The sequence below is a fragment of the Spermophilus citellus genome (genome assembly GCF_964194105.1).
Source record: "Spermophilus citellus genome assembly, chromosome: 12".
Lineage (NCBI taxonomy): Eukaryota > Metazoa > Chordata > Mammalia > Rodentia > Sciuridae > Spermophilus > Spermophilus citellus.
Genome location: NC_138198.1, coordinates 93,958,527 through 93,986,422, shown reverse-complemented (window position 1 = coordinate 93,986,422; position 27,896 = coordinate 93,958,527). Strand labels below are relative to the sequence as shown.

The following is a 27,896-nucleotide window of genomic DNA, read 5'->3' as shown; positions in this document are numbered from 1 at the left end:
AAGCCACAGGCTGTAAATCTTTCTAAAATATTCCAGGAAATTTTGCTATTCTGCTTCACCTGGACCTTGTACAGATCTGAAGTGCCTCTAAGAACCTTTCCAACTATGGTTGAAATAAATAATATATGTAAAAGGGCAGCCTCTGGTGCTGTGGTACTGGAACAGTTCCTAGCCTTTTTGTCTAAGGATCTTCAGCCAAACTCCAGCAGCAGCAAATAGAGAAGCAGCTGAAAGTCTGTTGGAGAACTATTCTTCCAGAAGCAATTCAAGAAACACCAGAGCAGCCAGGTGCAGTGGTGCACGCCTGTAATCCCAGTGGCTCAGGAGGTTGAGGCAGTAGGATCGCGAGTTCAAAGCCAGTTTCAGGAATTTAGTGAGACGCTAAGCAACTCAGTGAGACTCTGTCTCTAAATATTAAAATACAAAATAGGGTTGGGGATGTTTCTTAGTGGTGCCCCTGAGTTTAACCCCTGGTACACCAAAAAGAAAAAAAGAAACATCAGAACACTCAAACTGGATCTCCTTGTGCTTTTATTTATTTGTGTATTTAAATAACATTTTTGTTTCTGAGGGGCTCCCTAAACCAGTGCCTTGCACAAAGTGCTAAACTATGCACCCAGGTTCCCAATGTGCAACTTCTTTAATTACCAATGAGATGATCATAGTTTCATGTGCTTATTTGCCATGTTTTGAAAAATCAGATCATTTGATGAGCTGTAAGAGTTTATTTACTATGAAGACAAATACTTCACTGGTTATTTTTTGCAAATATTTTCTCTCAGTTTGCCTTTTAATAGTGTCTTTTGAAGAGCAAAAAAAAAGAAAGAAAGAAAGAAAATTTTCCCTATAGTTCTTCATTCTTGTGTCTTATCTTAAATAAACCTTTGCTTAACCTAAGGTCACAAATGGTATTTTTTGGTTTTTTAATATTTTCATCTAGGAGTTTCAGTTTTAACTCTTATTTGTAGATTGGTTACCTATTTTAAAACAATGTTGTATATGGTATAATGTAAGGGCCAAGATGCACTTTCTAGCAGATTTGCCCTTTACAGAACATTTCAACTTTCCCTTTAGAGGCTTAATGAGATGAGGGGATCAGATAATATAATGGTAAGGAGTCAGAGGAAACCCAAAACATAATGCTTTTGTATGAAATATGGGCCAGTTTTGAACTGCCTGGGTTGTTCAGGAAATCTCAAGGCTCGTGTATGGTTCAAGGTGGTCCTGGGCAGATAGTGCTTCCTGTTTTCTGGAAAGTAGCAAATGAAAGCCTTCCCTAGAAGCAGGTACCTTCATTCTAATCTCAAATTATTCCCATGAGTAGCTTCAAATACAGCCAAGCAGCCAGACATACACCTGTAGTCTTAGCTACTTATATCCACAAAGTGTGTCATTTTGTCTGCCTGATTACTAGAAGCCTCCTCTGCAATACATAGTCATGGCTCACTGGAGAGCAGAAACATCACTGTTGTGCCATAGTAGTGGAACTTGCTGGAAATCTGCCCTTCAGAACTTGCCAGAAATCTTCCCTCTAGGGTGCAGAGGAAAACCATTTACTGGGAAGCAGCTCATTGGAGGCACTCTGTTACAAGACTGCCAAGAACACGCAGGCAACTGTTGCCAGGCAGGGAAGGCTGCTGCTAGGTCCTGGAGAAGCTGGCTGGGAGTTTGCCTTGCCAACACATCAGAATGGGAAGGAAAGCCCTCCTTCCTGCAATGTCCCTCCAGCGCCTTCTACTGACAATCACAGCTCCACATTCCTTACTAGAGGGAAAGGATTGATAAGGTCCATTTTATGTTAGTAGGAAAATAAGGATGAATTTTAATAAATTGCTAGCTGCACCATACTGGATTGGGAAGCAGATATTGCCTTGGTTTCTTTGTAGATAAGATACAGGATCTGGCTTCTAGATTCACAGCCTTGCTACTCAAAACATTATCATCATCTGGGAAGGGTGGGGTGAGTAGAGGGTGTTAGAAATGCAGAAAGTTTGTTCCCACTTCAAACTTATTGAATCAGAATCTGCCTTTTGACAAGATCCCTCAGGGATTCATATACATATTCAGGATTGAGAAAACAATGCTCTGGAGCCTAGATGTACTTGAGAAGCAGATGAAAGATGAAAGACGAAAAGTCTCAAACCCAAATAGCAGGTGGTAGACATGAGAAGAGACAGGTGAAGACTTTGACCAAACTGAGGAATTTATATTTTATGTAAAACAGGTAGTTAGTACTTTACCCTAAGCATTTATCCTAAAGGAACACAGGACCACTATTTCCAGTTTCTTCAGTTTTAAGAGATAATTGAGTGGTATAGCTTTTTGGAGATATAGCTCAGTTGATAGAGTGCTTCGTTTGCATGCACAAGGCCCTGGGTTCAATCCTCTGTACCATCACCACCAAAAAAAAAAAAAAAAAAAAAAAAACCCTTAAATATTTTTTAATGTATAAAACCAAAATTTACATATTGAGAATGAACTTAATTTTTAAACAATGAGTCAAGTAAAACATATCAACATACTAGTTTTTGCCAAAGTTAGTAGCTTGTGTCTTCTGTTAAACCTTGTCCCCAGAAAAGTGCACATGTGCACCTTGAAACACATATTTTAGGAGGCAAACAGTGGTGTCTAATGGAACTTTCTGCAGTGATGGAAATGTTCTATCTGTGCTGTTCTGTATGGTAGCCAGTAGCCACACCAGGCTACTGAGCACCTGAAATGCAGCAACTCAATTTCAGAACTTAATTTCTAATTTGCTTTAATTTAAATTTAAACTGAAGTAACCACATGTACCTAGTGGTTACTACACTGGGCACACAGACAGCCTACATGCCATGGGTTAAAACTCCTCTGAAACATCTACTTTCTCAAAGCTTTCCTTTTGAGGCAGTTTTGCATTTAGGTAAAACAAAGTTGGCTGCTATGTTAAGTTTTAAAAGAATGGCCCTCTAAGTTGTCAGGTACTAATTTAGTGAAATATAAATTTTACTGAATTTGGGAAAAAATGGTCTTTGCAGATGTGATTAAATTAAGGATTTTGATATGAAGAGATTATCCTGGATTATCTGGGTGGGCCTTAAATACAACCACATGTATCTTTAGAAGACAGAAGTAGAAGGACACTTGAAGATGCTGGCCTTGAAGACTGAAGTGATGCAGCTACAAGCCAAGGAATATTGGTTTCTACCAAAAGCTGGAAGAAGAAAAGAATAAATTCTCCCCCTAGAACTTCCAGAGCAAATACTTCCCTGCCCTGCTGACACCTTGACTAACGCCCAGTGAAACAGATGTTTTGCTTCTGGCCTCCAGAACTATGAGGGAATAAAGTTTTATTTTAAGCTGCTAGGTTTGTGGTCATTTGTTATGGAAGCAACTAATTTGGTTGTTCATTGTTTTTTGTTTGTTTGTTTTTAACTTCAGTCTCTGAGATCTGGCTATATGATGGAATCCATACCCATGAATTCAACCCTGACCTCTTGTCAAATCTTACAGCTTTTCACAGTTCCTCATTCTCCTTCCATTTTCTCCTTCAATCACTTGTTGTGACTTCACATCCTGGCCAAATATCACCCTTGTTTCAGAGTCCTCATTGCCTAGAGTCATTTAACCCAAATACATCATCATAATAAACACATTGCCTTCTGCACTTCTGGGCTATCTTGCTATTTGTGCTGCCGGTTGGGGGGTAGGGATTGTTTGAAGTAGGAGTTTCCTCAAAAGTAATGTCATTGTAATTTGAGAACAATTTTAAATTGTAATTTTTCAATGTCTTCAAAGTTAGTGTCTTTGTTTCCTCCCCTAATGCCCTAGGTCATACGGAGTAGTAAATCAGCCTTTTCTTTTTTCACTTCGGGCTCCAATACTAACATACTCTTTTTTTTTGGGGGGGGGGGACGGGTTACTAAAAGGGTTTTAACCTTGTTATTGCTGTTTATGAGTAAGCGAATGGCTTTCTAGCATCTCTGTCCTGTCCCTAATTCCCCACTTCTCTCTACATTTTCCAGGACTCCCTTAGAAACTGGCGGGTGAAGTTAGGATGCTGGGCTGTTATATTTTTTAGTTCCAAACTTTTTTCAATTACACTTAAAGTCCCCTGAGGAAATATAAGCGTATGCACCAGTGACGAAATTATGTGTGGGGACAGGCTCTCACGTTTTTAAGTACCACTATGTCCTCCTGTGAGAAACATGGGAATTGGGAGATTTTTTCTTGAAACGTCCTACTCCGGGCATAAGCACAGTCAGTAGAGCAGAGGGCATCAGAGGAACGCTGTGCCCAGAAAGCACGGTGGTCCTCCCACCCCCACCCCATCTGTGACCTGGGCAAGTCCAGAAACCTGGGGTTTATTTTTTGTAGATTGGGGATAAGTTTACCGAGTTGTAAATGACATGATGTTACGTAGAAGCACTCGGAGAGATAGCAGCGCCGGTTTATTGGAGCCCGACGCAGAGCAGCAGGATTCCCACCGCGCCAGGCGACTCCCCGGCACTTGCCCCCAAGCCAGCAGTAGGAAGCCAGGTCGCGCCGCTCGTCTCCAGGGCAACCTCTCGCGCTTCCCGAGCCCAGCCCTGCCCCGCCTGGAGGACCGGAAGCAGCTTGGAGCGAGGCGTTCCCGGGGTTTCTCCCAGGCGGCTGTGGGCCAATCCTTCCCCGCTGGGAGGTGAGAACCTGGGGTGCCGTAACCGCGGGCAGAAGCGGCCATCACGGGATGGGTCGGGCGCAGACCTGGCGTCACCTGTCCCTCTGCCGCAGGCGCAGCTCCTCTACACCCCCATTGGGGTCCTCTCGGCCCCCCCATCTCCTGCCCACCTGGGCTGGCACCTCCCCTTGACCTTCCAGGTGCTCCTGCCCCTCCAGCTGAACCCACGCCCGCGCCCCACCCACAGCCCGCGCGCCCCGCACGGTCTCGCCGAGGCGAGATGGGGGAGCGGGAGGAAGGGGTGATGGGGCGAGTCCCATACTGCCCTCCCAAGGACAGTTTAGAGTGGTTCTTCCCCGCAAAGACTCCTAGATCCAGGGGTCTGGGGGCAGCCATGGCTTCAGGGACCTCACCCCTTATAGGTCATTGTGTGATGTTGGGGAAATCGTGCCATCTGTAGAGCTGAGAGAGTTGCGGAGACAATTGATTCTTCCCCTGACGATGAAGTGGCAGTGTTTCCCTGGTGACTCTCTCCTGCGACTTCCAGAAGGTTCCTTCAGCCTTAGGGTCCCTCACATGGTCCCTACAGTTCCTGGAAAGCTCCATTTCTTTTACCCTTCCCTTACTCTTTTTCTGGCCCAGGTTCATCTGTGTGTGCTGCTCCTGGCCTTTTTCTTGTCTGCACTGGGCCTGAGAACAGTAGTCCCTCAAAAGGCCTTGCCTGCCTCTGGCCTCATGACCACACAGCACCTGGAAAAATATGAACCTCTTGGATTTATGCCCCTGCCCTGACCTTTTGTTCTTGGCCACTAAACCTAGCTTTGCTTTAACAGGTTCCTTATCGACAACATGGAAATAAAAATAACCTCCTAGGGCTTTTGTGGGGATTTAAGTGTGTTTTATTTATTGAGGGCTTGGAACAGTGCTTGACACATACTAAATCCTGTATGTGTCCACTATTATTTGCCTCATACCATAAATTATATAAAGTTGTATCATTTTATGCAATATGTTTGTGAAGCCACAAACTTTATTCAGGTATCCATCAGGTCTCAGTATGTATAAATGCTTGGTGAAGTGAAGGGGAATCAAATAGCAGCCTATAGAAAGAGGAAAAGTGATAGGGGCACACCTAAGATTTTTAAATTAGTCATTTCTGAACTTGTACAATCATTATAACATACTACTGTCCAGCTTTTAAAATGTGATTAGTTATTGATGTTGCATATCCTAAAATGGTACTAAGAAAATGGTCTTTCCTGCTGCCTTCCAGCTAACAAGCTAATAATAACTTACAGAAATCATCACCTTGACACATTATTGTATTACTGGTGGCACTGTGAATTGATATTGTCTATTTTGCAATTTAGTTGAATGTACATAGCAAGACAGAATTTTTAACACTCTTTTGACCCCAATAAGCAAAGGCCTTGGGACATGCTTGAAGGAAATGACCTGAAAGGAGAAAAATAGTATATTCATGAAGATGATCCTCCCAGCATTAATTGTAATAGAGAAAATTAGACACATGTAAATATTCTATAATAGTTGAGTAAATAATATAGATGTTATGATGGAAAATAGAAGCAATTATGAAAATGGGATTACATTAAGATACATGAATATGGCATTTTTTTTCTTTTAAATGTTTTAATGTCAAAGTAACATTATTTTAACAATTAATGTAAGAATTCACAGCAAGTACTACTCTCATAAGACTGTTTTATCCAGCTCTTTGCAATAGACTAGATAAAACTAATTGATTCTTTGAATGTGCTCCAGAGTCATAGCTTTTCTGAGGTTTCCCTTATTTAATTCTTTGGAAGCTCCTTTGAAATCCTGGCTGATCTCCTTTTGTAATATTTAGCCTCATGGGCATGAATTTCAGAATAAATTGGGAATTACTCATGCACATGAATTAATGTCTTAATTCTTCAGTTCTCTAAGGAAGTATTCTTTGAAAGCATGGTTTATGTTGAGGTTAAGGTTGGTACTTTCTTGCAGCCTTATACTCTAATCTTAGTTGTTTGGTTCTGAGAAACATTTGTCTTTTTTCTTTCTTTTTTAGTTGTATTTAAGGAGTGTCCATAAGGAGAGTATTGCCTCCTTGAGGGGAAAGCCTAGCAGTCCTGAGCCATTGCCAGTCAACATGTCTGCAAAATCGAGAGAGTCGTCAACGTGCCTCCCACAAAATCCACAGGAGCCCAACAGGATTTTAATAGTGAAGATGGAAGAGGAAGAACAGGCCTGTGATCAGGACTCCAGACTCCATTGGAGCAACTGCTATAGCCCAGAGACCTTTCGCCAACGGTTCAGGCAGTTTGCCTATGAGGATTCACCTGGGCCCCAGGAGGCTCTGAGCCAGCTCCGGGAACTTTGTCATCAGTGGCTAAGGCCAGAGGAGCACACCAAGGAGCAGATCCTAGAATTGCTGGTGCTGGAGCAGTTCCTGGCCATCCTGCCTAAGGAGCTGCAAGCCTGGGTGCACCTGCATCCACCAGAGAATGGAGAGGAAGCTGTGATTCTGCTGGAGGATGTGGAAAAAGAGGTTCATCAGCAAGCTGAGCAGGTAAGAAGGGCACCTGCTGGGGCATGACTGTGGCAGGTCATGGGGAGGGGTGTGCTATCAAATCCTATTCCCACTTAGCACAACTGGAGGTGCTGGAGGTATGGGCTACGAAATGTGTTCCTGTATATCTCAGGAAATAGGATGTCTGCACATTTTCCCTCCCTTTTCTTGTGTCCAGGGTACTTTCTTCTGTGTTATTTTATCTTCAAGTCCCTATCCAATGCGCTTCTCCAGCCTCAATTATACCTAACTCTTCCCAGGTCTTTTTTGGACAAAGAAAGGACAGAACTGCAGAGAAGGTGGCACCTTGGGAAATCACTGAGGACTTAGCAAGCAGTCAGCTCAAGCCTTTGAAGAAGCAGTTTCAGTGGACACCGTGGGAGCTACACTCCTTAGGACGTCATGGTGAGGGCGCAGGGGGCAGGACTTAGCTCATGGTGGGGATGAAGGGGGCCCAGCCTACCAAATACAGTTGGCTGCTTTATTAAAGAGGTCCCAAATCTCTTGTCTCATCCTCACAGTGGGAATTTCCAATTATTTGTCCTGTTCAATGAACAGTCTTGGTATTTGGGTTTTGTTTCTTTTTTATAGATTCTTAGAAAATCTTTAGTTATAAAATCCTTGAATCAACTCCATCAGGATTTTCAAACTTTTTTAAAGCATGGCATGACCTTTTCTCATATGAAATTTTACATGGAATTCCATTATATAAACCAAAGGAAAACACAGCTATTTTGTCTGAAGCAGGAGTGGGCAGTCTCAGCCCACAAGACCTCCAGATCAGCCTCATTCTCATCTTTTCCCTTCAGGAAGCCTCTGAGGCCCTTCTGTGGGACTTAAGGTATGCAGTGTAGCTGCTAAACTGTCTCATCAATTTCTGTGTAACCGCTTGCTTAGGTACTTGTGGGAGTTGCCCACAGTACTCCTGAGATGACTTGGCTCTGTCACAGCTTTGAATATATTTCTCTGCTCCTTCACATCCTAACTGGCTTCTTTTGCTCTTTGCATCGGTTTTTACAAAAACGTTCCAAACTGGCTGACATAGCAATCTGTTCTTCCATTGCAGAAACTTAAACAATGAGTGTTACAGGAAGAAAACAAAGCAGAAATAGGGGGTTGAATGCCAGAGATCAAGAGAGAAATCCCATTTGGGAAGGATTGCTACACACACACACACACACACACACACACACACACACAGCTTCATATTCCAGAAGTGGTTGATCAGCTAAGCAAAGTTAGGTTTTTCCAAGACAGTTTTGATAAGAAACTACAGGAAAATGAAAATATAGAAATTTAGAGAGAGATTTACTTTTGCTTGGCACTTAGTACCCCTAGTCTCAAAATCATCTTGGCTTAACCAAGAAGATTAATTGTTGGAAAAAACTGAAAGTCTTTCCATACTCCACTAAGAGTAGGAGGGAAAATATCCCCTTCTGTTGTGGTGGGAACTACAGAAGTGATCATCCTCAAAGCCAAGGCCTGTGCTCCTGGTATTGTTAAGGACCATGTTTCTCCTGTGAATGTCCTCACAGGGACCTTTTCTAAATTTTTTAAAAAATGAATAAAAATTTGAAGCAGCCAAAGACCCCAGGATTTTGCAATACAAAGCATACAGAACCAGGACAGGATAACAACCATCGCTCAAAGCCACAGCATGATTTCAGTGGTGTGGTACTGAGTCATGTTTTATCAGGGCTTCTACAGATGACCTGTGTCTCAGTACTCTAAACTTTGCCAATATTTTGATGGTAGTGACTAAACTTTGAGGTCACTTTATAATGTGAGCTATCAAAAATGAATTTTGAAACAAAATCTTTACAACTTATAAAATGGTAATTATAAATTATAAATAAACATGTAATTTGTGAACAAATGCAAGAAATAATTTAAATTCATTTTGTAATAACTATATGTAGACCCATTTTAAGTTAATTCTAAAGATTAAAAAACACTCATAATTTTCTTAGCAAGTATCATACACAGTACTAACATCTTTTCTCCCCCAAACCACTTTGTTATTCTTTTGATTAGGCCTTGAGAGGACCTACAGAATCACTTATCATCAGTCCCTCTCTGTGTTTCCTCAGTCCCGTTTATACAATTATTTCAGATGAAGGAACCTCCTGCTGTCACAGTTATCCCAGCCAAGTCATGTCCTCAGCCATTCCTCAAATTGCCCTGCTTTGTTTTTGCAGATTAATTTTAATGGCCATCTGTGTTCAGCTTCCATTAAAATGCTACCTTGAGGATTGATGAAGTGATCCTTCAGTGAATACTCAAAATTAAGTTGCCATTCTGTATAATAAGTTCTAGAGCTTCAGGCAGCCTGAGTCAGAAGGTACTCTGCATTGAGCCATATTTGAGTGGCTGCAGATCCTAAGCAGATTTTTTTTATAGATATTAAATGCAACATAAAAATAATATAGGAAACTGGGCTGAGGTTGTAGCTCAGTGGTAGAGTACTTGCCTAGCATGCATGAGGCAATGGGTTCGATCCTTAGCATCACATGCAAATATAAAAAATAAAATAAAGGTATAAAAAATACAGGAAACTGAGCTATTCAACCAATACTAAAAATATATATACAGGAGAGGTTTTCATAGATGGGTATTCTGTGCTGCCCTTTATCTTTTAAGGTGCCAATTTTCTTAGTCTCCCTTTTTTGTCTAAATTTTATTCTCTGACTTCATTTTCCATATTTCTTTTTGATCCCTTGGTTTTCTTCAGCTCATTTCTTAATTATTGATTCATTCATCATTACTAAGCTTTTGTTTATCAATGCTCTTATACTAAATCTTGTTTATTACTCATATTTGACTCCTCTCTTTCCAGTTGCTCTTCTTCTCTAACAGTGCTTTATCTTTTAGGCCCTTTCTTTTCTCCCAGTCTTTCCTCAATCTCTGACATATCTTTTTACCCCTACTCATGATTCTCTGTTTTCCATGGAGTTTTGCATCTTTATATTTGGATACCTTTTTCTTTGCCTTATGATCTCAATATCTTATATTACCCTCTGCATCCTCCACACTGTGATGTTCATGAACACTTTTGTTAATAATTCATTTATTTTTTCATTTGGATCATTCTTTTCCCTTTCTTTCTGAACAGAAAACTGGTGACATTTACTTTTCTGTTTATTATTTCAGATGCAGACACCAAAACTACAAATGTAAAATCTGCTTCAAGGCAGAAGACTTCCTCAGGCATGGGGCTGTGTGCTAATACCCTTCATCTGAGTGCCTCCCAGAGTTTCATATCTAGAGGAACCTGGGAACAAGGTGGCAGGTTTGAAAGAAAACAGGGAAACCTCTCTCACAAAAAACAACACAAGTGTGAAGAATGTGGCAAAATCTTTAGTCAGAGCTCTGCCCTTATTTTACATCAAAGAATCCACAGTGGAGAGAAGCCTTATGCATGTGACGAGTGTGCAAAGGCTTTCAGCAGGAGTGCAATTCTGATTCAGCATAGAAGAATCCATACTGGGGAAAAACCCTTCATGTGCCATGAATGTGGCAAGGCCTTTAGTCAGAGTTCAAATCTTTTCAGACATAGAAAAAGACACACTAGAGAAAAAGTCCCATCAGTATCATGAGGGAATCAAAGCACATAGAGCTTTTATAGATAAGACCCGACCCAAGTAACAAACATGCCTTTAGTATAAATCAGTGGTTTTAGTGGGCACCAGTTTCCTTTCAAGGGTTATAAAAGTCATGGGAAAGGATGTAGAATATCTTATGTCAGCATTATTTGCTTTTCTGCCTATCAGTGCAGGTCAGTTCAAATGTTTGAGATTACAAAGCTTAATTCAGAGTTTCATCCTTAAGCAGCCCTTGAAAGACGTGTTCAGATGTATTTTACTATTTCCATTATCAACCTAAATGATGAACTAGTGTATTTCCTTTTTAGACAAATGTTTTTTTTTCCCTTTGAGAAGGAATGTGTTACTCAGTTTAAAAATAGATATTGCCCTATGTTTCATAGATTAATCACTAGAATTCTGAAGACCCAAAATTCAATGGCTCTTTAAAATTTTTCCAATTTGGTCTTCTGTTACCAGATTTACACTATGAGAGCAGGATTGAGGAGGTCTGTTATGGTTTGGGTCTTAAATGTCCCCCAAAGGTTCATGTAGGAAAACTTGGCCCCTGGCTGATGATGCTCTGGGAAGGCTGTGGAACCTATAGGAGGTGGAGCCTAAATGAAGCATGCTGGACCACTGGGGTAGTGCCCTTGAAGGGTACATTGGAATCCTGGCCCCTTTCTCTCTCTTTGCTTCCTGGCTGCCATAAGGTAAGCTGCCTCCTCCTCGATGAGCTCTGCACTGTGAGAGGGACTATCTTGTCACAGGCCCAAGGACAACAGAGCCAAGCAATCAGGGACTGAAACCATAAGTCAAAATAAATCTTTCCTCCTTTTAAGTTGATTTTTCTAGGGTATTTTGTCACAGTGATGGAAAGCTGACTAATGTAAAATTAGTACTGAGAAGTAGGGTCATTGCTGTAACTACACCTGACAGTATAAAATGGGTTTGTGAGAGGAGTTTGGAAATGTCTGGAGGGGCAGACTAGAAAAACCCTATAGTGCTGTAAGTGGAGCTTAATAGAGACTGATGGGTGAGCAGAAGACCGGTTTCTGTAGGAATGCAGACAGTAAAGGTTGTGCTAATGAAGCTTTGGGTGGAAATGAGGACTCTATTAGGAATTCAACTAGCAGCTATTCTTGTTACAATTTAAGCAAAGAACTTCTCTACATTTTGGCCATGCTCTCAGACTCTTTGTAAGAGACTGGATTTAAAGGTAATGGACTAATTACTAATTAACTCCCAAGTTTTCAATTCTGCAAATATTTCAGTGACCTAGGTGTATTAAAATAGGTTGGAAATCAAATCTGAAATTTATATACCCTTTTTTGTCAATGAGAAAAAATATAGATAGTCCTATAAATAGGACACTGGGACAATACAGTATCTTTTACATATATGTAAGCAATTCTATAAATAGGACATTGGGCACATGTTACATAATATACAAAGAACTAACTTTCAACAGTTATTTTTTGGTGGAAAGGAGAAAGCACTTCAAACAAAGGGTAACATTACATTTTGGATAATATGTTGGTTTCCCAATACATGGTTTGTTTTTACATCATAGTTGTTCCTGATATTTGAGAATAATATGGCTTTTCTTGTTAAATCTGACATCATCTTGAACAGTAATAAGTCTAGAAGTATTATATTTTCTTCCTGATGGGTTCTCCTTCCATAATTTTAAGTATGATAAGCACATGTCTCTTTGGGAATTCAACAAGCTTATGAGGTCTTTCTTATCTCTGTTCATAAATTTGAAATAATTTATGCACATATCAATTATTTAAGTGAAAAAAGGCCAATACCAATTTTATTATGTCTATAATAGCTGATAATAAAGCAAAATATAAACCTACCAATCATGTTTATCCACACCACCACTGAAATTATTACAGGTACACACTACCCTTGGTTGAGTCACACTGGCTCTATTCTCTTTTACTTTGTTGAACTTTGTCAACTTGTTCCACTGTATTTTAATTTATTCCAGTAATTTATTGTGTAAGCATTTTACAATAAGAATTTCATTATTTGTATCAAATCTGAAATTATACAGCCTTCTTGCTTGTTTTATTCATTAGAATTGTCAGTTTCAGAGGACACTGATTAGTCTGTTTCCCCTCATGGTGTGTGTAACTTGGAATCCAATATTTCAAAGGTATTTCAAGAAGTCATAAGCAGTGAATAAATTGTTGGAAAAAACAGGGTATGATTGTGAATTGTCTACCACTTCAAGTTTTCATAAAACTATCATACTCCCAGGCAAAATATGACTATAGATTCTTCTCAAGTGCTTTTTCCACAATATTAGTCACAGTTATAGCAATATCCTGATTCTCCACACAGTACCCAGCATTTATAACCGAATTTTTGGACTTCCCTTTTAAACATTGTTTCAGTGGATTATGTCTATAATAGCTGATAATAATTTCATCCACTCTCTTTAAAGATACCCAATTTCATGCATGACTTTGGAATCACACTTATTAAAGAACAAATTTTAAAAAGAAGCTAAATACTTCACAATGAGACAATAGGAAAGATGCCTTGAGGACATCTCAGAAATCATCAAGATCCCACCCATTGCCAACTCAAAGACTTTTGTTAGAGAAGAGAACCCCAGAGCACCCTGCCATGCAGGGTTGTCTACAGAATTGTTTTCCAGGATTCCTTTTTCCAAGTTCAGCCATCAAGACACTCAGAGGCCACAGTAGCAAAGGTTTAAAATGGCCCTGGTGATAACACTATATGCTGGTGGCAGACTGTGGCATTATCCATGCTTCCTGCAGGAATGCAGGAAGCAAGACTTTGGGAGGCATGAAGGCTTCTACTAAGATTGCAAAGAAAAGCCTGGGAAGCTAGGCAGTGTGTGATAGGAGCAGAATCCCTGCAAGCAGCCTCTGTGAGGGTGAAGCCCAAGACATCATGGAGACACTGGAGAATTGGAAATGCCAGGAACATGGAATGCCTGTTGAGACAAACTTCAGGCAATGAATGTAGCCATGTGGCCGGGTGTGGTGGCACATGCCTGTAATCCCAGTGGCTCTGGAGGCTGAGGCAGGAGGATCAAGAGTTTAAAGCCAGGACTGGGGTTGTGGCTCAGTGGTAGAGCACTCACCTAGCACACATGAGGTACTGGGTTTGAACCTCAACACCACATAAAAATAAAGGTATTGTGTCCACCTACAACTAAAAATATATATTTTAAAAAAGAAGAGTTCAAAGCCAGCCTCCGTAATGGCAAGGTACTAAGCAACTCAGTGAGACCCTGTCTCTAAATAAAATACAAAAAAGGACTGGGGGATGTAACTCAGTGATTAAGTGCCCCTGGATGCAAAAAAAAAAAAAAAAAAAAAAAAGTATCCATGTAGATTATAGCTAGTGAAACCAAAGAGGCAGGGCTTCCCTGTTTGAGGTCCACATCTTGCCACCATGGGTCCTTGGATGCTGGACACAGAGCTATAGGGTTTAATGTTTGCTTGCTAGGTTTTGTTCTTGTATTGGCCTAATTTCCCCTTGCTATTTTCCTAAACCTGCCTTTTGGAACAGGAATGCTTACCCTCTGCCATTAATTTTGGAAGAACATAACTTGTTGATTTTTTTTATGGGTGCCCACAGCTAAGGTTTTCCTCGAGTGTCAGAGACACTTAGGACTTGGACTTTTGCATGTGTGCGTGTATGTGGTATTGGGGATTGAAACCATGGTCTCACACTTCCTAGGTATGTCTCCACCACTGAGTTACATTCCCAGCTGAACCTCAACTTTTGAACAGTTCTGGAACTATTGAGACTTTGGGGATTCTTGGAGATAGACTAAATACATTTTGCATTATGAGGTTAATATGAGACTTTGGGAGCCAGGGACAAATTTCTATGGTTTGGATCTGAAATTCTCCCAAAGGTCATGTACTAAAGGTTTGGTAACCAACTTAAGTAACTATTGAGAAATGGTACAACCTTTAGGAGGTGGGGTAGTGAGGTCATGTGCCCTTGAAGGGCCTCTTCTCCCTCCCTTCCCTCTGCTTCCTAGCTGCCATGGTAGAGCAGCTTTGCTCTACCACATGCTCCCTGTCATGATGTTCTACTACCCAACAGAACTCAAATGATGGGGCCATATGATGATGGATTAAAACCATAGCCCAAAATAAGTTTTTCTTCCTTCCTTCCTTCCTTCTCTCTCTCTCTCTCTCTCTCTCTCTCTCTCTCTCTCTCTCTCTCTCTCTCTCTTCTCTTCTTTCTCTCTCTTTCTCTCTCTCTCTTTCTTTCTTTCTTTCTTTTCTTTTCGGTACTAGGGATTGAACTCGGGGGGGCACTCAACCACTGAGTCACATTCCCAGGCCTATTTATTTATTCAGTCAGATTCCCTGTTTAAAAATAAAATGATAGACGTGTTTGTTAAGTCCAACATTATACAACTTAGTGTTTCTTTTCCTGGGCTTCCCCATAAAATTCTATAATGCATCACAAGAACACATGTATGGTTGTGTTTCCCATGGAGCAACAGTTAGTTACCCATGATGGAGGCTGCCATCAGAAGTAAAAGTCCTTGTAAAGAGAAGAGAAGAGGTTCATAGTTAGCTTCTTTGTCTGACTGGTCTCCTGATAAAGTGTTAACAGTCTATTCTCAGAAAATCCAACCATACCTATTGCTGGATTCCAGAATGAATGTGGAATTAAAAGTATTCTGTTTAATTAATATATTGATAAGTATAAGATTAGTAGGGAAACAAGTAAATGCAAATTTTATTATATAATTTTCTGATAATGATTATTCTTTGTATTTCTAGTGAATATGTATTTGGTTTTGTGTATTATCAGATATTAAAAATTACTTGGGGCTCATTCTCTTTGCAATCAAGAGAGGAATAAGCCTTTTATTATGCAACAATACTTCAGAGATATATGTTTTGTGGATTGCTGCTTACTTGTGGAAAGAGTTTTTTAGATTCTACATGAATAATGTGGCAGGTTTTAAATCAAGTATTCTGAGAGAAGCATCTGTAATACTTTCAAAGATTGTATTCTCCTTATTGTAAATAATCTGAAATTAAACACCATAAAGTAATGTAACTCATATTATCTAAGTATATGATAAATCTTTAGAGAATATTAATGGGCACTTGGAATCATTTTGCACTTGTATAAGTCTCTCCTAATAAGTAGATAGAACTAGTTTGTCTAAAAAGAAAATTACTATGACTTAGACTAAAGTTGATAAAGATTAGCATGCTATTAGCATCCTCATTAGATTGATTCATTTTCGGGGATAATAAGTACTCCAAAATGAAACTGGCAATGTTTTACAAATATTACTTTACCTGGACCATTAATATTACCAAAAATCCTATGTTCTGTCTTTACTTCTCTTCTGTTGTCTTCAGAGACCAAGTCAGATGTTCATTACTTTTATTCATCTTTCTGTATTAGTTTGGAATGCCTGCAGATGCAAAATCCATCTTTGGTGGCTTAAACAGAAGTTTACAACCTGAAATTCAGAAGGTGAGTTGCTGCTGGTTCTCAACAGCAGCGAGACAGTGATTGGTCTGGTCCTTTTGGCTCTTCTCTCATGCTTATTTTCTTGGGTTTTAGAGCTGTCCAAGCTCCAGGAAGTACATCTGGAGTCAAGACAGGAAGAAGGAGGGGGTGCTGGTCATGCCCATATCCTTGATTAGGAGGAACAAAAGTTTCCAAGAAACCCTAGCAAATTCTGCTTATGTTTCTTTATTGCCTGTTCAGCCTCTAGAGGGAAAGCAACAGGGCCAAGGGGAATTTGGACTGAGACTCAGGTCAGGTCAGTTAGCAGTATTAGCCACACTGACCCATTGATTCCTTCCTCTTTATAGGCAGATGACTATGCTTTTGACTACTGCATTATAGAAAAAAATGATGAGAACCCTAACAATCTCCTGCCACTAAATTTTCCAACTTATTTATACTCTACCCATTTTTCCTCTCTCCTTTCTCTCAGGATAAAAGAGAGCTATCTCCTTTGATCCTTACCCTTCCTTCCCATGTATTTTAGTCACCTTTTCTGTTGCCATGACAAAGCCTAAAAAGAACAATTTTAGAGGGGGAAAAGTTTATTTGGAGGCTCATGGTTTCAGAGGTCTCAGTCCGTGGACAACCAACTCCATTGCTCTGGGCAAGAAGTGTGACAGAACATCATAGCAGAAGAGAGTAGTGGAGGAAAGTAGTTCAGGACATGGCCACCAGGAAGCAGGGAGTTTTCCTCTCACCAAGGACAAAATATATAACCCAAAGCTATATCCCAGTAACCCACCTACCACAGCCACACCCTACCTGCCTATGGTTACCACCCAGTTAATCCCTATCAGGGGATTAATGCATTAAGACTCTCACCCATTATTTTACCTCTACACTTTTTTGTATTGTTTCACATATAAATTTTTGAAGGACACATCACAGCTAAACCATAACACCAGTCCATAGAGCTTTGGCTGCCACTGCTTGTTCTCTCTCTTCTGCTTCTTTACCCACTGTCTTCCTTTAGGATCCATCACTTCAACATTTAAAAATGCTGTTGTGATCTCCCTCCAACTTAAACTTTTCCAGCATATATCTGCAAAATCAAGGTGGTAGCTAGTCTCTGAGTGAGGGGACACTTAATGGTTCTTGATTTTTCCCTCTTCATATGCATTCATCTCTTTCTACCAGAATAATCTTTCTAAAGCACAAATGGTATCATGTTCTTTCTTGCTTAAAAAAGTGGGTTTCCCACTGCTTTTAGGATAGAGTGAGACCTGCTTTATGAGTTTTTGAGGTTTTTTATGATCTGAATACAATGGCACTTACAATTTTCTCTCTTGCCATTGGCTTCTTTCATGCTACAGCTATTTTGAATGATCAGAAGTCCTTCTCCTGACTCTGTACCTTTAATGTGTCTTTTTTGAACTTCTAGACAGCTTCCACATGTCATCACACCCCCTTGTATTCCTCATGTTCTCATTAAAGTGCCACTTCCTCCAGGAAGCCTTCTCTAACAGCCCAGGAGTAGGTTGAGGAACAGCACCACTCTGCTATGGATCCCATAGCAGTCTAATCTGGCTTTATATTTATCACATGAAAGAAAATATTTTTAAAATATTAAACTGTGAATATGGCCCCATGAAAGAGGAGGAAAATGAGTGACACTTTGGGAAGGAAGAAGTCATGAGGCAGCAAAAAAGAAAGTTTTAAATGCCCTCCTAGTCCTGGGAATAGGTGAAACAATAATGGGATCAGACAAAGGGGTCCTTCAGAAATTGTGGAGAGGGTTGAGGGAGAACCTGAAAAGAGGCAGGGTTGTTCTTACTTGCCATTGAGTGCATTGGAAGGACAAATGTTGAATAGGTTGCCTGTGCTCCAATACTGGATGTCTATAAAAATGGCAATGTAGTGTTAGACAAAGGGCCTCTACGAGGTTGGAAGAGGTATAGCAGCTTCCTGTGCCCACTGGGGAACATAGAAATTGGCTAGCTATATAGCTGGGGGAGTTGGAATAGTTGTGCAGAGTGAGCTTGTGGATCCTGTAGCTAAGAGCTGGCCACAACCAACTGTGTCTGAGCCAGAGCTTAGAGAGGATCTATAGCTCTTTCTAGAACAAAGTGTCAGGCAAATCAGCAAGAAAGGATACTGGCTCTCAGCCCAGTCAAAAGAACAGACCACTTGTGGCTGCTGTGGTGAGCAAACACCACAGCAGACCAGCTGGCCAGCATCAATACCAGAGAAGATCCAATCCATAGCACTACCTCACCATGAGGAATGAAGCCCTCTTCTCAAGCCTCCAGAGGGCAGGGAGAAGCAGAGACAGAAAGAGTCAAGATAGGAGTCAAACTCAAATGGACTGAGTAATTTAATTCAACTCTTTCACTGCTGGAACCCTTAATAGAATAGAGATTCAAAAAGCAAAAAACATCAGTTATTTTTTTTAAAAAAAGAAGCTACATTTTCCTTTGCATGTTTGAGAAGCAAACTTTATGTATAACTTTAGGCTATAAAGTTATAATTTATGTATAACTTTAGTCCTAAAAGGACACTCTATCTGTTTCTGTTTGGGCCCCATTACTTATGCTTCTTGAAAGCATGAGTTGCCTCATTCACTGTTATTTCCCAAGCATCTGGTTTAGAATATAACCCATAATAGACACTCAAATGCTTGTGGAATAAAAATATTTGAAAATCATATATCTGATAAGGATTAATATTCAGAATACATGAAGACCTCCTTCAACTCAACAATAAAACAGACAATTTTAAAAATGGGCAAAGGACATAGATATTTCTCCAAAAAAAAATTATATATATATATATATATATATATAACTGATAAATGACCAGCACCAAATGAAAGATGCTCAACATCACTAATCTTTAAGGCAATGCAAATCAAAAACCACAATGAAGTACCATTTCACACTCAGAAGGAAGGCTATCACTCAGAAGCTCAGAAGGAAGGCTATTGTCAAAAACAAAAGAAAATACATGTTGGCAAGGATATGGAGAAATTGAATTTTTTGATGGAAATTTAAAATGGAGCAGCCACTGTAGAAAACAGTTGGTAGTTCCTCAAAATGTTAAACATAATTAACACACGATTCAGCAATTCTACCCCTAGATATACCCAAAAGAATTGAAAGCAGAATCTTAAACAGATACTAATACACCAATGTTCATAACAGCAGTACTCACAATACCCTAAAGAAACAACCCAAATTCTCATCTATGGATAAAGAGAAAAACAAAATGTATTATATGTGTATAGTGGGATATTATTTAGCCTTTAAAAACAATGAAATTCTGAAAACATGTTACAATGAGGATGAACCTTGAAAACATGCTAAGTGAAATAAACTTGACAAGAAAAGACAAATATGTGATTTCTCTCATATGAAGCATCTAGAATAGACAAATTCATAGAGACCTAAAGTAGAATGGGGTCACGACATGCTGGACAGAAGGGAGAATGGGAGCTATTTAATGGATATAGAGTTTCTGATTAGAGTGATGAAAAAGTTCTTGAACTATATAGTGGTGATGACTATATAACATTGTGAATGTAGTTAATACCACTGAATCATTCACTTAAAAATTGTTAAAATGGGACTGGAAGTGTGGTTCATTGATAAAATGCTTGTCTAGCATGCAGAAAGCTCTGGGCTCAATCCCTAGAACTGCCAAAAAAAGGGGGGAAGGGTTAAAATAATAAAATTTTTATTTAAAAATTGTTATTAGTACATTATAGTTACAAATACTATTGGGATTAATTTTGACCTAATTATACAAGCATGGAGTATAATTTATCCAATTTAGTCCCCAGTACTTGTGCTTTCTCTCCTCTTCACCCTCCCTTGTTCCCTTTCCTCCACTCTGCTGGTCTTTCTTCTATTTATTTACAGGGTTTTTTTTTTTAAATAGTACATTATAGATATACATAAAGGTGAAATTCACCATGGTATATTCATATTTGTGCATAGGATAGTCTGATCAGTTTCATTCCGCCATTCCTCCTTTTCCCATCCCTCCTCCCTTCTCCTCAATCCCCTTTATCTACTTCATTGATCTCTCTTCTATTTTTATGAAATTTCCCTCTTCTTTTGCCCCCTTATTTTGGTTCAGCTTCTGCATATGAGAGAAGACATTAGATCCTTGACATTCTGATTCTGGTTTATTTTACTTGGCATGATGCTCTCCAGTTCCATTCATTTAGCAGCAAATGCCATAGTTTCATTCTTCTTTATGACTGACTAAAACTCCATTGTGTATATGTACCACATTTTTTAAAATCCATTCATCTGTTGACAGACGTCTGGGCTGCTTCCATAACTTGGTTATTGTGAATTACACTGCTATAAACATTGATGTGGCTGTATCCCTAGAATATGCTGATTTTAGATCTTTTGCATGTATACCAAAGAATGGGATAGCTGAGTCATATTGTGGTTCCATTCCTTGTTTTTTTTGAGGAATCTCCATACTGCTTTCCAGAGTGGTTGTACTAATTTGCAGACCCACCAAAAATGTATAAATTTACTTCCCCCCCATATCCTCACCAGTATTTATTACCGTGTGTGTGTGTGTGTGTGTGTGTGTGTGTGTGTGTGTATGTGTCTGTGTGTCTGTGTATGTGTGTGGTAGTGGTGCCAAGAATTGAGCCCAGGGCCTGTGCATGCAAGGGAAGCACTCTACCAACTGAGCTATATCCCCAGCCCTATCATTTGTATTCTTGAGAACTTGTTTGGAGGTTCTAGCAGGGGACCCGCCCTCCTCTATTGGGGAAGTTCATCCTCTTCGATCAAGTGCACAGCTTTGGGAGGGATGCACATGGAGAGGTGAGGGACACAGCCTAACCAGCCAGATCAGCCCAATCAACCCTGGTGATCAAGGGGGTGACAGATGTCACAGCCATATTGTCCTCACATCTTCATTTGTATTCTTTTTTTTTTTAACTAAATTCTTTTTTTTTTTTTTTTTAGTATTTATTTTTTAGTTACTGGCGGGCACAACATCTTTGTATGTGGTGCTGAGGATCGAACCCTGGCCGCACGCACGCCAGACGAGCGCGCTACCGCTTGAGCCACATCCCCAACCCCTTCATTTGTATTCTTGATAATTACCCTTCTGACTGGAGTAAGATGAAATTTCAATGTAGTTTTGGTTTGCAATTTCCTGATTGCTAGAGATGTTCAACGTTTTTTTCATATATTTGTTGGATACTTGTATTTATTCTTTTGAGTTAGGTTTTTGTGTGAGTGTGTGTGTGTGTGTGCATGTATGTTAAGTTTTTTGAGTTCTTTGTATATTCTGGATACTAATCCCCTGACTGAAAAGTAGGTTTTCAAAGATTTTCTCCCATTCTGTAGGTTCTCTCCTCATTCTCTTAATTGTTTCATTTTCTGTACAGCATTTTAATTTGATGACCTCCTACTTATTAATTCTTGGTTTCACTTCTTGTGCTCTAGGAGTCTTGCTAAAGGAGTCAATTCCTGTGCCAATATGTTGGAGTATTGAGCCTACATTTTCTTCTAACAATGGCAGAGTTTCTGGTCTGAATCCTATGGCTTGATCCACTTTGAGTTGATTTTTGTGCAAAGGGAGAGATAGGGGTCAAGTTTCATTTCTCTACACATGGATATTCAGTTTTCCTAGTACCATTTCTCCAAGGTTTGTTTTTGGCACCTTGTCAAATATCGATGTGGATTTTTGTCTCTGTGTCTTCAATTCTATTCCACTGGTTTTCATGTCTGTTTTGGTGTCAATACCATGCTTTGTGTGTGTGTGTGTGTGTGTGTGTGTGCGCGCGCGCGCGCGCGCACGTGTGTGTGTGTATGGTGCTGGGGATTGAACCCAGGGTCCTGTGCGTGTAAGGCAAGCACTCTACCAACTGAGCTATATCCCCAGCACCCAATACCATGCTTTTTAGTATTATTATTATTATAGCTCTGATTGGTATAAGGTTTGATATTGTGATGCCTGCAACATTACTCTTCTAGTTTCGGATTATTTGGCTATTCTGCATCTCTCGTTCTTCCAAATGAATTTTAGAACTGTGTTTTTAGTTCTGTGAGGAATGCCACTGGTATTTTCATGGGAATTGCATTGAATATGTATAATGCTTTTAGTAATATGGATGAAGGTTCTTCTTGGACATACAACATATTTTATGTCAGTGGACATGAAAGTGGATTTTCTTGGGGAAGTTCCCATGGAGGAGGCATCTCTCTGTTTGAGGAATGTTGTGATATGCTGCAGTGAGGTCAAGGATAGCATCAAGATTCTTACCTTCTCTTGGATGGTCTGCTACAAAAGCAAAGCCTGTAGCTCTTGGCTGTGAGACATATTTATATTTCTGAAGTCCATTATTTTTAGCAAAATCATTACTTTGAGCTTTGCTGTTTTCTGTGAAATCAATCCCTTCTAGGAATATGAGGAACTGAAGTAGTTCATGGATATCACAAAAATAATCAAGCATATCTTCAAAATGGCTTTGTCATCCTTTCACTTGCTTTGATAAAGATATAGGCAGCAGTCTGCATGGCCCAACCAAATCCAGGAACATTTTTGAGATTAGCTTTAAGGCCAATTTTCTCCCAACTGAGGTAGCCATATCTCATCAGACAATTTCACAGACACATGCAGTCCATTCTTGTCTGGTGGCTCATGATTGTAGGAGTTCTGTGTTTGGGATTGGGGTCTCTGATAAACTTTGTGATTGTGGCATGCTTGGTGACTAGGAAGTTTCTGTGAAAAGACACAGAATGCCTGTCTTCTAAGGAGTTTCTGGGCAAAGACATGGAATGCCTGGCTGCTGGGAAACTCCTGTGCAAAAAACAGGATGCCTGGCTGCTATGGCAATGTTCTTCACAAAGAAACTATTTGTTGGAGCCTTATCAGTGTCGACCTTCATCTCAGGCACACAGATCTTCAGAATATAGAATCTTGCAGGTATTCTGACAGTGAAATGTACAGGTCCCTCTGGTGAGCAAACTCCCAGGGGTGGGAAGGGGAGCTGTGTAACAGGCATTGTTTCCCACGCTTGGAATGCCCAGCAGTTTCTCCTTGAAGCTAGCAATATAACTATACAGGTGCAGTATCTAGTCACTATGGTAATATCCTTAGAAAAAAGGGGGCTGTCTTAATCAGCCCTGACTGAGTATCTAGCACCTGGGATTAAAGGAATACTAAATAATAATGTAGTCATGGTACTAACGAGTTATGTGATGTTTGAGATAAATAAACACGGCTGATTGGAGAGGCAGCCACTCTTTCTTTCCCTTTTCTGCCTCTGCATCTTATCTCTGTGTCTCCTTTTATTTTCCTTAGGTAATAACATTTCTTTCTCCGGGTACAAATGCATCACCTGTTTTAATCACTTTTACAACAAACATGGTCCCCAACAATGCCTCAAGCTTTTATTTTTTTTAATTTTTTAATACTGAGGACTTAACCCAGGAACGCTTAACCACTGAGCCACATCCCCAGCCCTTTTTTATATTTTATTTAGAGACAAGGTCTCAATGAGTCGCTTAGGGGCTCACAAAGTGCTGAGGCCAGCTTTTGAACTTTGATCCTTCTGCCCCAGACTCCTGAGCTGCTGGGATTCCAGGTGTGGGCCACCTTGCCTAGCTAGGCTCCTGCTTTTAGAAAATTTGTTTAGTAAATAGAAATCACTTTGTTAATGCTCGTGGGTAAGAAGCATCACATCTTATTTTTTCCTGATATATATATCACCTCGTCCTTTTATTGCCAGCTTAGATTCTAGGAGTCCCAACTCAGTCTTTTAGAGAATTTTTTTTTTCTTTTAGATAAGAATCCACAGCTTCACGATCTCTTGACAAGAGGCTAGGGACACAAGGCCCCAGGTTTGATCCCCAGTGACCAGTTGGCTAGTGCTTACCCCACCACCACTTGCTTTGAATAAAGATACAGGCAGCAACCTGTATGGCCCAACCAAATCCAGGAACATGGATGAGTTCGGGGGAGAGGGTACTGGGGGGTGGAGTGTCAGACCTTGGGGCAGAATATACCACTTATTTATTGCCAGTGTTTATAGTGACTTTATTCATAATTGCAAAAATCCAGAAATGACCTAAAAGTCCTTCTGGGGTTGAATGGATAAGCAACTTTAGTACATATAAGTAGATAGTAATCAGCAATAAAATATTGATTCATACAATAAAGATAATTCTCAAAAGCACTGTGCTGAATAAAAGAAACTAGTCTTAAGAGATTTCATACTTACATCTGGACAAGTCAAAACTATTGTGATAGATAGCAAATCAATGGCTGGCATGGGTTAGGGACATAGGAAAGGTGTGAATACCCTAAACAGATATCCTTTCTAGAGTTTTATAGAGATGGAACTATTTTGTATCATTTATAATTTCATAATTCTATGAATGTCTTAAAACTCACAGAACTAGATGCCAAACACACACTCACACATACACACACACACACACACACACACACACACCCCAAATTTACTGTATGTTATCTTTTTAAAAGAGCAAAATTCCACAAAGAAAACAAACAAAGCTAAAAGTTAATTCTATAAAGACTGATAAAAGTTCATAAATCTTAAGCAAAGCTGATCAAGAAAGAAAAACCAGAAACTACAGAAATTGCCAATTTCAGGAACAAATGAGGAGGCACACTATTGGTCTTACAGACATTAAAAGGATGTTAAGGAAATGTGAACAACTTTATACCAACAACTTTGACAGCTTAAATGAGTTGGATAACTTTTTAGGAAGAAGAGAACTACTCCCTCATACATTTCATTGACTAGAACTAAATAATATGGCTGTTTTTAGCTGCCAGGAAGGCAAAGTGGAAAAGCAAAAGGAAAAAGGATGGTTACGAATATCTTAGCTTAATCACAGTTGTTGCCTATGGCTGGGCATATTATTGCCTGCCTGCATAAATCCAAAATATCAGGATGTCCTAGAAGTAAGGAGGTGGGCTTTATGTAGGAAGCTAATGTCTGCCAGTGTTGGGTTTTCAAATCACTTGTAATCCAAAGATTCCTGGCATCACTGCACTTATTGGCTCAAATGGAAGACTGTTATGGAAACTGCACTCAGCAAAAGACCAAGCACAACTAGGAGGGTTGGAGAACCCAGGCTTATTTATGTCCCATTGGACCCAGATGAGCTAGTGCTGTGAAGTTCTGGGCCTTGAGCTAGGTCACATGGGCTCTTTATAGGAAATTCGGCATCATTCCTTAACCATTACAACAATGGTAGGTTATAATTCTTGACTTTCATGATGAAGGATCTTATGCAGAAATTTTACGATAAGTAGTTCACAGGTGCAGGACAGAGACAGTAAAACATTTGTGTTATCATGAAGTGTCCTTTTCCACAGGTCACAATAACTAAAGATGACTTGAGTTTATCTCCCTAAGATAGATATAGATATAGAATATAGATATTTTAAAAGAGGACCCTATTTTTCCAGGGTATTCTCTTTTTTAAAATATTTATTTTTTTTAGGTGTAGATGGACACAACACAATGCCTTTATTTTTTTTATGTGGTGCTGAGGATCAAACCCGGGTCCTGCCCATGCTAGGGGAGTGCTCCACCACTGAGCATCAATCCCAGCCCAAGAGCTATAATTCTAAAAACTAAAGTTACAGTTTAGACAGCAGTTAACTGTCATGGTGACTTAAAATTTATAAATTTATACTATTATAAATTAATTTATAATAGTAATTAATTGATGTAGCTACACTCCTAAAAGATTTACAAAGCTTAAGAAGAAACTTCACAGGTATCCATTGTCTCTGGTCTTGAAGCTTGTCACAGGGATGTTTACATATCGAGAGAGTCCTCAGGCTTCCTACCTATAGCTATTTACAACCCAATAGATAGGGACCCAAGGTTAATTAGGTTCCCTGCAGAGAAGCTGGTTTAGGGTTGGGGGAGAAATTAACCCTTTCCCCAGCCACTGGTTCTTTATTATAATGTTCATATAATTCCATTTATAATCAGGTTTGGTTTCTCCAACACAAGAGTAAGCTGAAAGATTGAGAGTTCCAAATTAATTTTTAGAGAAAAGCCAAGGAAAGATTGTTTTGGGTAGAATCTGATAACACCAAACCAGAAGGTCTGTGCTTTCCTAACAATGGGAAAACTTTTCTTGTTTCCCCTCCACTATCTAGGGGTGTCTGCCTTTTCTGGGCATAATAATTCATATGAAAGCACCCCTGGTGGGGCTGGGGATGTGGCTCAAGCGGTAGCGCGCTCGCCTGGCATGCACGCGGCCCAGGTTCTATCCTCAGCACCACATACCAACAAAGATGTTGTGTCCGCCGAGAACTAAAAAATAAATATTAAAAATTCTCTCTCTCTCTCTCTCCTGTCTCACTCTCTCTTAAAAAAAAAAAAAAAAAAAGCACCCCTGGTGGTATTCTGTTCTTCTCTATTGTCACACTTCTACACTGCCTTGTAGATATTTGTTTTCTTGTCTATCTCCTGAACAAGATGGTCATGTTCAAAGAAAGAATCATAACTCATTTTCTTTATTTCTAACTCTCTGGCAACCAGGTAGTATCTAACTTTTTTGTTTGTTTGATTTATCATTAATGAATGAATGAGATGTTTGGTATCAAGACCTGGCAAGGTTAAAAGATTTAGTGGTAAAGAAATGAGCATTTTTAGACTTAGATTATTATATAGACAATGGAAGCAAAAGTAGTCAAAGGTGCCAGTCCTCCCTGAGCTTCTGTCTCATGAACTCAAATGATGACAGCAAAATAAAGGGGGCAAAATGAGTTATGGAAACTTTGTTGCTGAAGGGCAAATGCTGTTGCAGCTAAACATTTAATAGCCTACCACTGTACTGTTAGGGGGTGAGACAGAAGACTCACTAGAACCCAGGAAGCATAAGAAATGGCCTCCTAACAGTCTCCTTGAAAGACAGGGAGCTGGGAGGGAAATGGCCTTGTAGTAGCTGCTCACAAGCCTCCCAGGCTCTCATGACCACAGGGTGTTTTGCCAAGACTCAGATTAGCTGTGGTTCAAGCCTTGCCTTGGTGGCCTGTGTGGATTTGTCAGCACTGGTATGGAGCTGTTCCCTATGCTCAGGCTGCCAAGAGGAACACAATGCTCTATCTTGACTAGAGCTATAAGATGTTAACAAGGGCCACCATTCAGGAAACATTTGACACAATGGAGCTTAGAAGGATGGTATTTCAAAGTGGGTGTTGTTGGTCCCCATCTTCAAAAGAGTAACTTAGTGAAGAAAGCGTCATTCTGGTTTCAATTTACTATTTTAGAAAGAATTAGGAAAGGCTTTTGTAAAATTTTGCAATACTTTTAGCTTCTGCAAACATTTTTATTTGATATTTATACTTTTGCTTTCCAATGTTAATCATATGTAAAAACAAAGTAAAACAAAACAGAATAAAAATATCTTGCATAGTCACAAAAGAGGGAAAGGTTGGAAAGTGCAGCCAAGCTGGATGGAGACAGTAGCCAAGAAGGAGAGTTAAAAAGCTGGATTTCTGCAGCCTCCTACAAGACAGTTAGCAGGGGTTATGGGAGGATGAGCTGTGGTCAGAGTGAATAGTAGTGCTATGCCATTGGCTGCTCACT

At 39.8% G+C, this 27,896-nt stretch overlaps 1 protein-coding gene and 1 long non-coding RNA gene across 4 annotated transcripts in view; one reads left to right on the top strand and one right to left on the bottom strand.

Moving 5' to 3' along the window:
- The first annotated feature begins 2,653 nt into the window (after window positions 1–2,653).
- Window positions 2,654–13,204, top strand: ZNF396 (zinc finger protein 396). 2 transcript variants are annotated; one of them, XM_081262691.1, is made up of 4 exons: window positions 2,654–4,660; window positions 6,708–7,208; window positions 7,469–7,613; window positions 10,359–13,204. In XM_081262691.1, exons 2-4 carry the CDS (start codon window positions 6,789–6,791, stop codon window positions 10,802–10,804), a joined length of 1,011 nt encoding a protein of 336 aa, XP_081118817.1. In that variant the 5' UTR covers window positions 2,654–4,660; window positions 6,708–6,788; the 3' UTR covers window positions 10,805–13,204. The 2 variants fall into 2 exon arrangements, with proteins under 2 accessions (XP_081118817.1, XP_081118818.1); XM_081262692.1 differs by lacking the exon at window positions 2,654–4,660 and having other exon boundaries at window positions 6,281–7,208.
- LOC308631458 overlaps window positions 7,034–27,896 on the bottom strand; it is a 22,693-nt gene continuing 1,830 nt past the window's right edge. Inside the window, exon 4 of one of the 2 annotated variants that reach the window (XR_014018212.1) lies at window positions 7,034–7,166. This is a non-coding gene — a long non-coding RNA (uncharacterized lncRNA). Of the gene's footprint in view, window positions 7,167–16,122; window positions 16,414–27,896 lie in introns of those variants that run through there. The other variant, XR_014018213.1, reaches the window with a different exon arrangement.